General features: G+C 42.8%; 1 protein-coding gene across 7 annotated transcripts in view; it reads right to left on the bottom strand.

Annotated features, from left to right (window-relative positions):
* Nucleotides 1-12,774, bottom strand: part of LEF1 (lymphoid enhancer binding factor 1) — a 108,003-nt gene extending 95,229 nt beyond the window's left edge. For 3 of the 7 annotated variants that reach the window (XM_010999065.3, XM_010999064.3, XM_010999067.3), the window contains exons 1-3: nucleotides 11,321-12,508; nucleotides 8,789-8,855; nucleotides 7,224-7,357 (exon numbers count right to left, since the gene is read on the bottom strand). In XM_010999065.3, the coding sequence (XP_010997367.1) occupies nucleotides 7,224-7,357; nucleotides 8,789-8,855; nucleotides 11,321-11,533 (414 nt within the window). In that variant the 5' untranslated portion in view covers nucleotides 11,534-12,508. Of the gene's footprint in view, nucleotides 1-7,223; nucleotides 7,358-8,788; nucleotides 8,856-9,981; nucleotides 10,696-11,320 lie in introns of those variants that run through there. The other 4 variants (XM_010999068.3, XM_010999066.3, XM_064484277.1 and 1 more) reach the window with 4 other exon arrangements.
* Nucleotides 12,775-12,997: the final 223 nt, after the last annotated feature.

Below are 12,997 nucleotides of genomic sequence, written 5' to 3'. Positions count from 1 at the left end.
TTTGGACATCTTCCCCAGGACTTTCCTCCCCCACAGGCTCAGCCTTCACAGGGCTTACAGGTGCCTACCTCCACCTAATAAAAACTCAAAAATTGTGCTCTCCACACTGCAGAAGGGTGTAATCAATTTACAATACACACTGGCCTAGAAAAGTCAGCACGGATGCTACCACATGTACTTGGAAAGAATACGCAGAATTTTTTAATATCTTAAAATACCTCAACTGTTAAACTGAAAAAAGAAATATCCTTTCTATCTGGGAAAGAATAAAAATGAATTAAAAAGCATTAACCATATGATCCTGAAACATAATTGAAGACGGTTTTCTTTTTATTACTATTATATTTCCATCTCAAGCACCCTTCTGAAAAAGTCATTTCTATCATCTCCTTTTCTTCAATTAGGTTTCTAGGACCTAAGTAAGAGGTAAGTGCTTTTTATGACCAGTCCTCATATGAGGACCCAATCCCATTCCTTTTCACTCTAGCAGCAAGCTCTCCAGTTGACTATTTTCAGGTGTTACTTGGAAACAACATTCTGTAAGGACTGACTGATGTCCTCATTAAACACAATGGTCTAATGCTCATTGATCAACAAATCTGAGAAAAAGTGAAATAATAAAATACTAAGGATTATTTAGCAGACACTTTCAGATCTTGATTTTCACACCGCATTTGGTTTAATAAACACAGATCATTTGGAAATATCCAGAAAACAAATATGAAAATTTTCTAGCACATTATTTATTCAGCAGATCTACTGAAGCGTCTATTCTGTGCTAGGCTGACTCATAATATGTAACTATCTCATAATTCATCAGTAGTCCCTGATCAACTGACCAGAGGATCAACTATCATCCACAGTTGATAGGCTTTATTGCAAAAATTTTCAGGATTCAAAAAAATAAAAGGACTTATAAAAATATCTTTGTCAGCTTTTAACAGTTTTGGTAACTGTTTCATTCAGAAGCTGACAATAAGAAAAGAAAATTAAAGCTACACTAGAGCCACTTTGCTTTTTATATTAGAGCCTTCCTGCCACCTACCCCTCATTCAACCTTTCTCCATGTTGAGTAAAGCAGTAAAAAAAAAAAAAAAAAAAAGACCTCTTTTTAAAAGTGAACGTAACATCAACAATAAATTACTATGATGAAGATCAAAACTTGATTCTGCAAAACTGTCATCAAGTTCCATATAGTATTATTTGTGGGCATAGCTAGAAACAATGGTCAATAGTAAAAAAAAAAAGTTTTTTTAGAGTATACTTGCTCCAGGTTAGCTACAAAAACACATTTCTAGACCCTGTGTGAAGTAACATCTCTGTCAGTCATATTTCTCCTACAGATGGGGGAAAGGGGACAGGTAACCTAAACTCTTGTTTGCTCTGTAATGCCCTTGCAATTTTCTCCATGCAAATTGAAGGCAGCTGAGTAACAGCAAGTGGATAATTTCAGCAGGTTTAGAGGTTTAGCTAGAGTGGGTTTTGTGCATAAATGTACTGTTTTATAGAGACTTTACAGTCCTCTGAATAGCCTGATAATAGTCTGCAAACAGTCCCAGCTAGATTGGCTAGATTATCAGAATCTGGGAGTTACCAATCCCTGTTCCCTGTCCATTCTCCATTCAACTTCTGACTCTCCTTTTTGATGAATTCGATCCGTCCCCTTCCCCATTTTTGTTGTTGGTCTCTAGATCATTTTCTGGCTTTGCACCTCCAAATCTTAGAGACTGGATTAATTTATACACCTAAAATGACTTAAAAGCTGATAATGGAGTCTACAGTTCCTATACTATGACTTCGTAAGGTTATAATTAATATTTAAAAAGTGATCATCAATCTAAAATATGTTTTAAAAAATATTTAAATACAGTCCAATGGCTGCCTTTTCCAAATGTATGAGGACCTGCTGGGACAGTATAAAGCAGTACTAAGTCTCTTGACTATTACAGTATTAGCTTTCAACAGACTGGCTCAGTTTGGCATAATCACTTAAATAATGACTTTAAAGATACAAGTTCTAAATGAATACCTTCTTTTGAAAAAACCTTCAGTCCCATGATAGCAGCACCTATAGAATGCCAAGCTCTACTTTTGCCTGGGAATAAAATATATGTGCTTTTCTGCTGGCCCATGGATGGTGCTAGTATATTTTCTCTTTAAATTTGAAGTCTATCTCGAAACCAAAGAAAAACCAGGTTGATAAAATTCCAATCACGTCTATGATACACAAATGAGTAAGTAAAGGAGTCAGAGAGGAATGGAACAAGCCGATTGCTTAAAAACATGTCAGTCACATAAACCAAAAACATTTCCGTCCAAGGAACTAACAGGATTATTTAAAACAAGACTCATAAGTTGCAAAATTTTCTCAGTTGATACTATTGAAGAATGGTTGTGAGATAAATTCAAGTCCAGACAGATCCAATTGTGAGGCCCTTACTCTGTCCTGTTAAAATTACACAAGTCTTTGCAAGACCAAAATGGGTCAAAATAATGGGGTTGATGAGAGCAAATTCAGGACCTATATGGGGGGAGGGGGAGGGGGACTTCAAAGAGCAAGATTTTCTGCAGGTTGGCTCAACTGCCTTTGTTTTTGTGAAACTGGGTTGTTCTGTCTTTATGAATGAACAAGAAATGTCTAGGGTCATTTCGAAAAAAACCTATCTGAATAAAGATCACAATTCTGCCGTACAAGTCATGCAAGTGCAATGTTAGCTCCTAAAGGGTCACGTGTAGCATGACACTTGGGACACTTGGGACACTTGAATTAGGATGCTGTTTGGTCATAAGATATCTAAGGTATCTGAAGAGGGGATGTCATTGGTCCCAGTTATTCTTACTGTGGTCCTTTCCCAACTTTGTAGCAGTACTAAATAAGATGAATCAAACAGAAGAGTCTGGGGCTCTGAGGAATTTTCCCACACATTCTCCTGACATCCACATTCAATCTGAGATAGAATACGCTTCTAAAACTTAAATTCTCCTGCACTTGAGGCAAAGAGGAAAATTTAATATACTTAGCTTCAAAAAGTATACAACTTAGATTAGAAAATTTAAAATAATTTATCAGTAAGTCAAAAGAAGTAGCTCCTTGCAGTAAAGTGAAAAGACACTCCACCTTAAAAATTTTACTTAAAATATAAGCCATAGTCTCCCTGTACCCTTGAATGAATTAATAAGCATAGTCTCCTTCTATCTTTGGATTAATTATTGTTCCTGTGATTATTTTCAAAGCTATGCAGCAGTGTGATGGACAGCTGGATAAGGGTAAGCTTACTGATTAGACACGTCCAACTCGTTTCTTAATTCCAGATGTGAGCAGTGACAAAAATCAAATTTTATCTGTTTGTCAGCAAATACAAACATGGGTGGGGTGGGGGGAGGTTAAGATAAAGTTACACTAGGCATAATTCCGTTCCTCAGAAATCCAAATTTTGATTCCCTTAAGGTAAAAACCATATTTTTTTGAGTTGCTCAAAATAATGAAGAAAAATACCCTTGAAACATTTTAATAGCAACGTCTACTAAAAATAAGAAAGGAAGATGAAATGTGAACACAAACAACTGTCCTTTCCCACCTAAAAATCCATCCTCAGAAGGATGACAGAAACAAACAACGCAGTCAGCAGCAGCACTATTCTGACCAGGTGTTACTGCGGTTGGGGGGACCCGAGCTGCAATGTCTGCAGTCGCTTCCTGCGCTAAGTCTGCTGCTTCTCCCTCCCCGAGCAGCCGAAGAGAAATGAGATCTTTCACTTTGGAGGTGTTAAACATTTGGGTTGTGTGAGGGACAAATGGAAGTTTGACACCTAAGATGAATAACCACAGTGCATGAGGCCAATAGGAACTTTCACTATGTAAAGCCAGCCAAGCTCACTGTCACACGGTATTCAGCACACAAGTGCCAGCACCCAGCGCAGGACGCAACAAACTACTTTTTTTTTTTTAATACTTAACCATTGGCCACCAAGAATTTTCATAAATAAGACGCAGAGAAAGAAAGTCTTGGGAGTATGATTTTAATAAACTCTCCAGGGCCCCTGCTCTGAAATATTTAACAGGCTTCTGCATCTTCTCACTCTTGAAGAAGACGAGAATTCAAGCCACAGTTTACTGTACTTTAAGAATTCACACTGACACCAAATGTGCTATTATTATATAAAGGTGCTTTCTCCTTAGGCCCAATTCATCTGAACTAAGAATTCTCATTTTAAATTCTCTGACACATTCATTTATAAGATTTATGGTATAGATACACCTCTAAGAATTTCTGTAAGTATGTAATTGGCCAATTAAAATTTCCCTTCAAAAGAAAAAAAGCCTGATTGGCGAAAGCTGTTCTCCTGTGTAGGCAATACTCTATTCAGGTCATAGGTAAAAGCTGTGCGTGCAGACGTATGTCAGTGTTCGTCTAAAAAAGAGCAAACGCATATAGAATTGTTACCACGAGCTACCAGCAGAAACATTTCTGTGTGTGCCAGCTGGCCACAGCTGGTATTCTCTGGATTACCTGCACTTGCATCTAAACAGAAGATTTTGTGTAGGGAAGGGGCAGGCAGGGCCCTCCCCCACCCTCAGATATTTTTTCAATTCTAACACCTGAGGGCAGCAGATGCAGTAAACAAGCAGTTGTTTGGAATGGAAATCCAAGTAACAGGGATGCCGGCGGACTGCTCCTGCTCCCACCCTAGGCCAAAACACAAATGGTCACCCTGCTCCTGACACCCTAGATGCAACCTATCACCGTGGATGTCAGTTACACAAACACTCAGTCCTGCTAAGGACAGAGCTAAATTAGAGCAAGAGGCAGAAGTGTGGTTAGGGGTGAAGAGGAGAGGCTGCCTTCCGGTTAAAGTGTTTTGGGTCTTAGACACATTAAAAACAGCTGTTAGGTATTAAAAACCAAAGACTGCAACTCACTTCGGTCGGACCCTTGAAGAAAAAATTGAAGGTAGTCTTGTGGTTAAAACTGAAAAGCTTTTGGAACTGTGCAAACTGCAGAATATTGCCAAGAAAATGTGCCTAAAATGTAACAGACTAAAGCAAAGCAGTAGATAACAGGGTAGGGTAACTGTTTCCTCACCACACCCCTTTCCTCCACTCTGCACCCACCAACATTTATTCTGGCCACAGATCTTTCCTAAACAATGAATGACTGTTCAACTAACTGACCTCAAAATTTTAATACGTACACTAACAATAAATACTTTCCATTCTAGTAATTTTAAATGGGGGGGGGGGGGTGGGAGAAAAGGCTAGAGAGACCTAAGGCAGAAAATGTTGGTTTAAAGAGGGAGAAGCTTAACTTTCAATATTCTTGGAGATAATTTACAAATATCAATCGATTTTTATTATATTGACTTTTTAAAAATTGTTTTGAAAGGAGAAGCAGCTGAACAACAGAATAAATTCCACAATTACTTACTAAGCATTAACTGTATACACTGCCAAAAAGTGTAAGATTATCTTAGCGGTATTTTCTGTTGTTACAAAGTCAGAGATTATAATTTGATTTGTTGTAAAGATTCTTTGTTATTCTAAAAGGCCTTCAGCAGAAATCTTCAATTATTCCTTGTCTAAGACGTATCTACTCCAAAATACCAGCAAAACAAAAACAGCCCAACTTAAAAGAAATACCTGATATGTACGCATGTTTAATTCAAACAGATATAAAGTCTCCTACACATTTGAAAACTCAGAAGCATTTATTTGGGTGGTCTCTAAATATTAATCTATATTTGCTCTTACTAGTTCATCCACTTTTTAGGTAAGAGATTCATACATACCACACAGACATTTCTATCATTAAATATTTGAAAAGCCTTTTAAAATATAATGTGAAATCGCTACTTCCTATAACAACCATCACAAGACTTCCAAGATCTCCACGTTAGCTGTTATGTGAAAATTAGAAAAATCTTATCCCCTACCTGAAAGGTCAAACATCTTTCCAAAATTTGTGGGAAAAAATTACGATAACTTCTAAATCAGAGTGCCCACTTAAAGTGGTTTTACTTCATAGACCTATCACTTCAACAGTTGAGAACCACAGATAATCAAGATAACCACAGATACTGTTTGCTGATGACTGACTGGGAGCTACTCCTCTCTGCTACTTGGAGCATCTTGCTCCCACATTCTGTTCACTGAGGCATTAACAACAGTACGTGCCCAAACATCTGTGACTGATTTTTATCACTTGGTAGAAGCTCTGGGCAAATATGGCAAGGACTACAAATTCCATCCTATAATCCTAGATTCAACTCCCAGGAGGGCCAGTTAGACGGAAATCCTCACCTCCAAGGCCCAAACGTATGAGTTTTTCATTGGGGTTTGCGTGGTGGTGGGAGACTGAGGCCAGAAAGGTAAATATATTGACGGATCAGTAGAACTCCATTACCACCTTCAAAGAGCTGATTCTCGGGGAGAACTCCACCACCAGCACACTTCACATGTTCTACACAAGTTACCCTTTACATGTTTTCTTCCTGCCTAAGTGAGGTTTCCACTTCTCAGCAAAAGAGAAAATATCATCAAATAACATCTAAAATTCTTCATAGTGTTATCATTTGCATAATGCAGAACGCAGTTACAATGCCACTGCATTTTTAGAACTTAAAAATTAACTGAACTCCGAGATTAAAAAAAAGAACAGTTTTCATTAGAGTAATCTTCAGGTGATACTTTCTTAACAATTCGCAATAAAGTAAAAACAGCTCATTCCCCTACCCCACGCCAAACCGATTTTAAAGAAACATTAGCTAATACAATCAAATGAGACACTTTAGAAAGCTGAAGTAACATTCTGAACATTCAGCTCCAAACGAGCCAAAGGAGTTCTGATTCTAGACAGCTTATGGGCAGTGAGAGCCATACAGCACTTAGTTAATTGAAAGACTAAATCAATCTCTTTCAACAGAGTAGAAAGCAAATACTCATAAAATCATGAATTTGCTGATTTAAATTCATTTGATTTCATCATAGCTCATGATCTGTTTTTTATTAATCTTAACTAATAAGCCAAAAGTTAAAATTCCAAGTGCAAAACATCAAACGTAGCATAATTTTAAGGCAACCATTCCTCATAGCAGGTCTTATGTAGCAATGACCGGACATATATAATGAAAGCATTTCCAGTGTGTTTAAAAAAACAAACATTTTTGCCAAAATATAAGTTAATTTGCACTTCTGAAAATAATTTGCAACATCAGCATGTTACTCACTGTTCTCGGGATGGGTGGAGAAAGAGATCCATTTGACATGTATGGGTCATTATTCATATTTGGCATCATTATGTACCCTGAATAACTCGAGTAAGAGGGTCCCTTGTTGTAGAGGCCTCCATCTGGATGCTTTCCTGAGAGAATGCAAAGAACAATCAATGACACATTGACTTCCTTTTTATGTCACTGTATTTTTCATTTGAAAAGTTAATGGTTCTACGACAAATCAGACCTTACATAAAAGATTTGTTTACAAAATATTGTAACTGGATTATTATGCTCTATTTTAGATTGACAGTATTTATTCTCTTAAATGGCTTAGCAGTGAACCAGATGTTTTAAAAACATGTGGTTCAATTTACTTCCACTACTGACTGGTGTTTTTACAAAAATAAGTGTTATCCATCTAACTTAATTTGTTCTAATACTAACAAACTGGACTAAGAAATACAGACAGATGAAAGAAGACACACAAACATAAAGCTGTAATATAAATACATTAGGCCATTCAGCTCTACACACACGTATACATTTACTCTACTTAAAGTTATGCTCCAGCTTACAGGCAGACTCAAAAATTCTACCTGTGCTTCTAGGTTTCTAGAAAATGACTACATTTTACTGAGTGAGAGAGTTGTATCTAGTGTACAGGAAACTATCCAAATTCATGAAGGATTAACTCCAGGAGACTTAATTTTATGTGCTACACTTACATCATTCTGCCAAAGAAACTTGTGTGTATTCAGTGTATACATTTCTTCTCTTCAATCTGTGTAACTACTTTGTAGCTCAGAAGGAAGCCTGATATTATACTCTCTTTCCTTCTTCCCCTGGCTGACATGTTGTACATGAGAACACTTCATTCTGGTCAGGCCAATTGTGAGTAATTAAAGGAGAACAGAAATGGACACTGTTCAACAAAGGAACCCTACAGATTACACATTCTTTTAAAGTCACAGAGAGTTCTCTTTAAATCTTAAAATATATACATAATTTTTAATGTTTTGAGCAAGAATAAGAAATGGAGAGAAAGTCTGACTATCATGTTCTGTATGCATCATTCCTAACTTTAAGAATTAAGTTTTATATTTTTAAAGGTTAGATTCTTCTTTACTGAGCCATATTTAGTATGCACATACACTATAACAAGAAACAGCAATTTTACAAGTGAAAATCCTTTTGAAACTATTCTTGTTGGAAAATAAATTGATGTAGACTGTTACTTTGTAACAATTCAGGAAAAAAATACTAAAGATCTATTTATAATTAGAACTTTAGGTAAAGTGAGGAAAAGAGGAAAACTCATCATAGACATTTCTCTTCCACAAAGAATTTTGGAATCCAACTGAAATCCAAAGGCCCCTCACTCATTTAAATTCACAGTTTTTACACTGTAAACACACATTATGGAGAAACAACAAATTTCCTGTTTTTTTTTTTCCATTTTAACAAATGTCATATTACATCTAATCTGGGTTTCTTGGACGAAAATAAAAAACATCCCTATATTCACAAATTGCACATGTTAAACAATAAAACTGGGAGAAGTAGAGTTAGTGTCTTACCTTCATCAGGGTGTTCTCTGGCTTTGTCATGGTAGGACTCCTGAGAAGTTTGTGCTTGTCTGGCCACCTAACAGCACAATTCCCCACCCCCAAAAGAAAGGAAATCACCTTAGAATTTATGACAATACCAAAGTAAGTGTGATTCCACTGGTAACTCAAAGGAGGAAGATTAGGTGCAACTCAACCTGCCTGTTTTCTTAATCTTAGAGAATAGGCTAGGGTTGAGTACTGGGAAATCTTTTCCTTTTCAACATGTGTTTCTGAGAATTATCTACCCAGGACTAGAAAGTATAAATAATAATAAAAACAAATTTGGGGACGGTCCGTATGCTGTTCGCTAAAACACATCAAGGCTACTTGGATGCCCAATGTGATAGGAATCTGAGTTAATGGGGTTGATGGTTCTGATAGCTTCTTCAACCACTGTTCACTTCAATCAGAACTCATTAAACAAGTGAAGTACGATTTTGCAACTGAAAATGACATTTTAAATAAAAACAAGCCCACTACTGACAAATGAGGGTCTTAGGCAACTGTCCCAAACCAGTTCAAGCAGGAGCTCCACTCCTCCTAATCTACCATGGTTAGCTGACTACAAGCTTACAAGAGAAAAGTGAACTATTCTGTGGTTAAAGGGAGGAAAATTTGAGAGTTGGGTCATAGACACCTAAAAGGTAGCCCAGCTAATATCAGTTCTGGTAACCACCATCCACCCAGACTTAACCACGTGCAAATCAGTGGTATTACCCCTTCACCATCTTCGTTGGGCCTGCCCCATGCCCACTTACCACCGGCAAAGATTAACACAGCCCTTATACCTGGGTTCTGGGCTTCAAACGCAGGGCCCTTCTCCGCAGGGCAGAAACATGCAGAAAATGGTAAGTGGCTGGCAAATTTATTTATAGAAAAAGAAAGGACAAGCAAAATGGCTAGAAACAAAACAAAACAAAAGGCTGCTCTACAAATCTGAGTTTGGCCTCGAGTGTTCGGGATGTTATTTGGTTCCTTGGACATACGTCCTCCCAGTGACCTCCTCCTACAACACACACATGGTCACACACCTTTCAAGTAGGGCTGGCTGCAACCTAGCTGTCCCTGAATTGGCATGTTGGGATGAAAGATTCAGGGGATAGAGAACACCCCCATGTTCTCCTTAGAACCCAGGTCCCCGGCCTTCCAAAATGCGTACTCACCCCTGCCATTGGGATAAAGAAGGTAACTCTGATGTGTTCTTAAACTTGCTGTTTAAAACCCAAAATGTCCCCGCCCTCAAAACCACAAGCTTTCTTTTTGGGGGCAGAAGGATGCCATTTAAGGAAAAAGGGTATACCCTCCAAATTTCTTTGGAGGGAAAAAGCGTTGGTGAAATCATCTGAATGTCAGGTCTTTTCTACCGGATTTCCTCCAAAGCATTGCCCAGTTGTGAACAAGTGTGGCCAGTGGAGTGTCGGGTATCAGGGTCCATCCGCTCCCCCCACCCCTCATCTTTTGAAGCTCTCCTCGCGGCCTGAAATAGCCGTTCCGCGCGGTCCGGTTCGCGGCTCTCTCTCGCCAGCACCCACGTGTCTCTATTTACTCTACTCGGGTTACCAGCGCTATCGCCCGCAGCGGGCCAGGAGATCTGATAAAGGCGCTTTCCACCCTCCCCTGAGTGGGTGCCCTGGCTTCCGCCGCATCTCGACTCTGACTCGCCTTTCTTCTGCATAGATTTAAGGCCTGATCTTGGCTCAAACTAACCCCAGATAGAAGCGTGATATTTTTTTCTTCTTCTTCTTTAAGTGAAGGTGGTTGGAGAAAACTAGTGTGGCGGGCAGTACTGCCAGGGCCTCCAAGAAGTGGCTCGACTCAGCGCTCCCACGGCTCCCGGCAGCCTGCGCCGGCGCTGGAACTCCAGCGGCCGCAAGGACCCGGTCCCGAACCGCCCCCGCCGCCCGAGCGCGCGCCCCCTCGGCCGGCCGGCTCCTCGCGAGCCCGGCTTGGCGGCGGTTGGGACGGCCCCGCCTGTCCCCGGCCCACGCCCGCCTCCCCTTCCTCTCTGCCTTGCGGCTCTGCTCGTCTCTACCTAAACCTTTGGTGGTTTAACGCACTTTTGCAGAGACATCTACAGAGAGAGAGAGAGAGCGCGTGCACTTTGTTTTCCGTTCTACGGAAGAACTTCTCAGTTGTGCTGTTCATCCTCGCTTTAAGGCATCGCACCCTCTCAATCCCAGTAAAAAAGTCCGAAGGTGAAACGTTACGGGTTAAAGGCAGCTTCTCCTGGCCGCAAACCAACGGTTTAATCTCCGAACCCCAAAACTGATCCACTTGTAATGTTTCCCTCTACACCCCTATACACACACACACACACACACACACACACACGAATAACGTTGACTAGGAACCCATCATCTACCCCCATCCTCCCACCCTGCTCCCAGCAGACCTATTCGGGACCAGTCAGGCCGGGCTGCTGGGTGCCTTCCCTCCTTTATTCCCTCTGCTCTTCCCGGGACCCGCCACGCCTCTTGGAGCTCGGGGCAGCGGCCCGCTCACCTCGTGTCCGTTGCTCGCCGGGATGATTTCGGACTCGTTAACCAAGGAGGACTTGATGTCGGCTAAGTCACCTTCCTCCTCAGGGTGACTGATTTCGGCGAAGATCTTCTCCTTCTGGGGATCGCCCTCGTCCTTGAAGGGAATCATCTCGTCCGTGGCGCAGAGTTCCGGGTCCCCCCCGCCGCCGCCGCCTGCCCCGGAGAGTTGGGGCATCCCGACCACTCTGTAATCTCCGCTCCGCTGGGGGAGCACCACAGGCGACAGCAGAAAAGAGAATGGGTCAACGAAAGGTGGGGGAAGAAAAGGAGAATTGGAAGGATGCGTGAGGGAGGAGGGCGGGCGGAAGCCGGGCCGGCGAGCACGGGGCTGGCGGCCGACAACCAGAGCAGCTGCAGCGGCGCCCGAGCCCGGGCAGCCGCCTGCGCCTTCCCACTCCGCCGAGACCAACGCCGGCGCCCGTCCCCGAGGCCAAAGGACACAGAACTGCGAGGGCCGCCGCAGCCGGCGCCTCTGGGGGCGTCTGCGCGGCGCGCGCTAGGCTAGGCTAGGCTGCCGCAGCGGCCACCCCACGCCACCAGCGTCTCCCGGGTCTGCGCGCGGTGGACGCCGGTTCCGGAGGAGGTTCGACTCTCCAAAGTGCACAGGAGGGTCCGTTGGCGTGTCTCTACGCAAACCTCTCCACCCTAGCTTCCCTGGATGCCAATCTGGGAGTTTGTTTTCCGAGAAAAGAAGGGAGCTGGGCAAAACGACTCCCTTTGCCCCAATAGAGACGGTGCAAGGAGAATCTGAAGACAACGAAATGTCCACTTCCTGGAGGGTATTACAAAAAAACCACAAAACCGAACAAAAACCAGCCACCCGGGTTGGAGATGTCCGTTTTAGAGCTTCTTATTTCCTTCCCTTTCGCTTCGGTTTTCCTTCTCCTGGCGCATTTAATCTGCCGGAGGAGGAGGAGAAGGTGGGGGCGGAGGAGGAGGGGAAGAGAAAGAAAAGAAGTTTGCCAAGAATAAAGTTTGTGCCGGCGAGCGAAGGGAGTCGGCAGTGGAGGGCACGGCTGGGTCTTGGGGATTCACAGCAGGGGCCTTGGACCCAAATGCTTCTGCCGGGAGCTGGAGTCGACACACACACAGACACACGCGCGCGCGCGCACACACACACACACACACACACACAACCCGACCCCTCTTTGTTCCCGGCTCGAGTTTCTCAGTCTGGCTCGCTCGCTCTCTTGCTCGCCGCTCTCCACGCCTCCGTCGGGCTGCTTGTCAAAGCAAAGAACTGCACCCCTCGGGTTCGCCGAGCCTGGGGGAGGTGACGCCCCGAGCTGGGCCGCGTGCGGGGTTGCGGGCGCGTCCCGGCTCCTCGGCCCGAGAGCGCGCAGCCTGGTCCCTCCTCCGCGCCCTGCCCCGCAGGTGAGCGGCTGCGCCTCCCCACTGCTTCTCCTCCTCCCGCGCCTCGCCGGCGCTGAAAAGCTACCCACTTGCGTCGCTTCTCCTCCCCTTCCCCTCCCCCGCCTCCAGCTCTCCTTGGCTGCCCGCTGTGGGGGAGGAGGGGGACCGCGAGGAGGTGGTGATTGAGGACTTTTTTTTCTTCTCCCAGAGCCTGTAGGACGAGTCCTAGTTGTTTGTGTGTGTGTGTGTGTGTGTGTGTGTGTGTGTGTGTGTGTGTGTGTGTGTG

The sequence above is a fragment of the Camelus dromedarius genome, chromosome 1 (genome assembly GCF_036321535.1).
Source record: "Camelus dromedarius isolate mCamDro1 chromosome 1, mCamDro1.pat, whole genome shotgun sequence".
In the NCBI taxonomy this organism is placed as follows: domain Eukaryota; kingdom Metazoa; phylum Chordata; class Mammalia; order Artiodactyla; family Camelidae; genus Camelus; species Camelus dromedarius.
The sequence above is the reverse complement of the archived record's forward strand: the minus strand, read 5'-3'. Positions and strand labels throughout refer to the sequence as shown.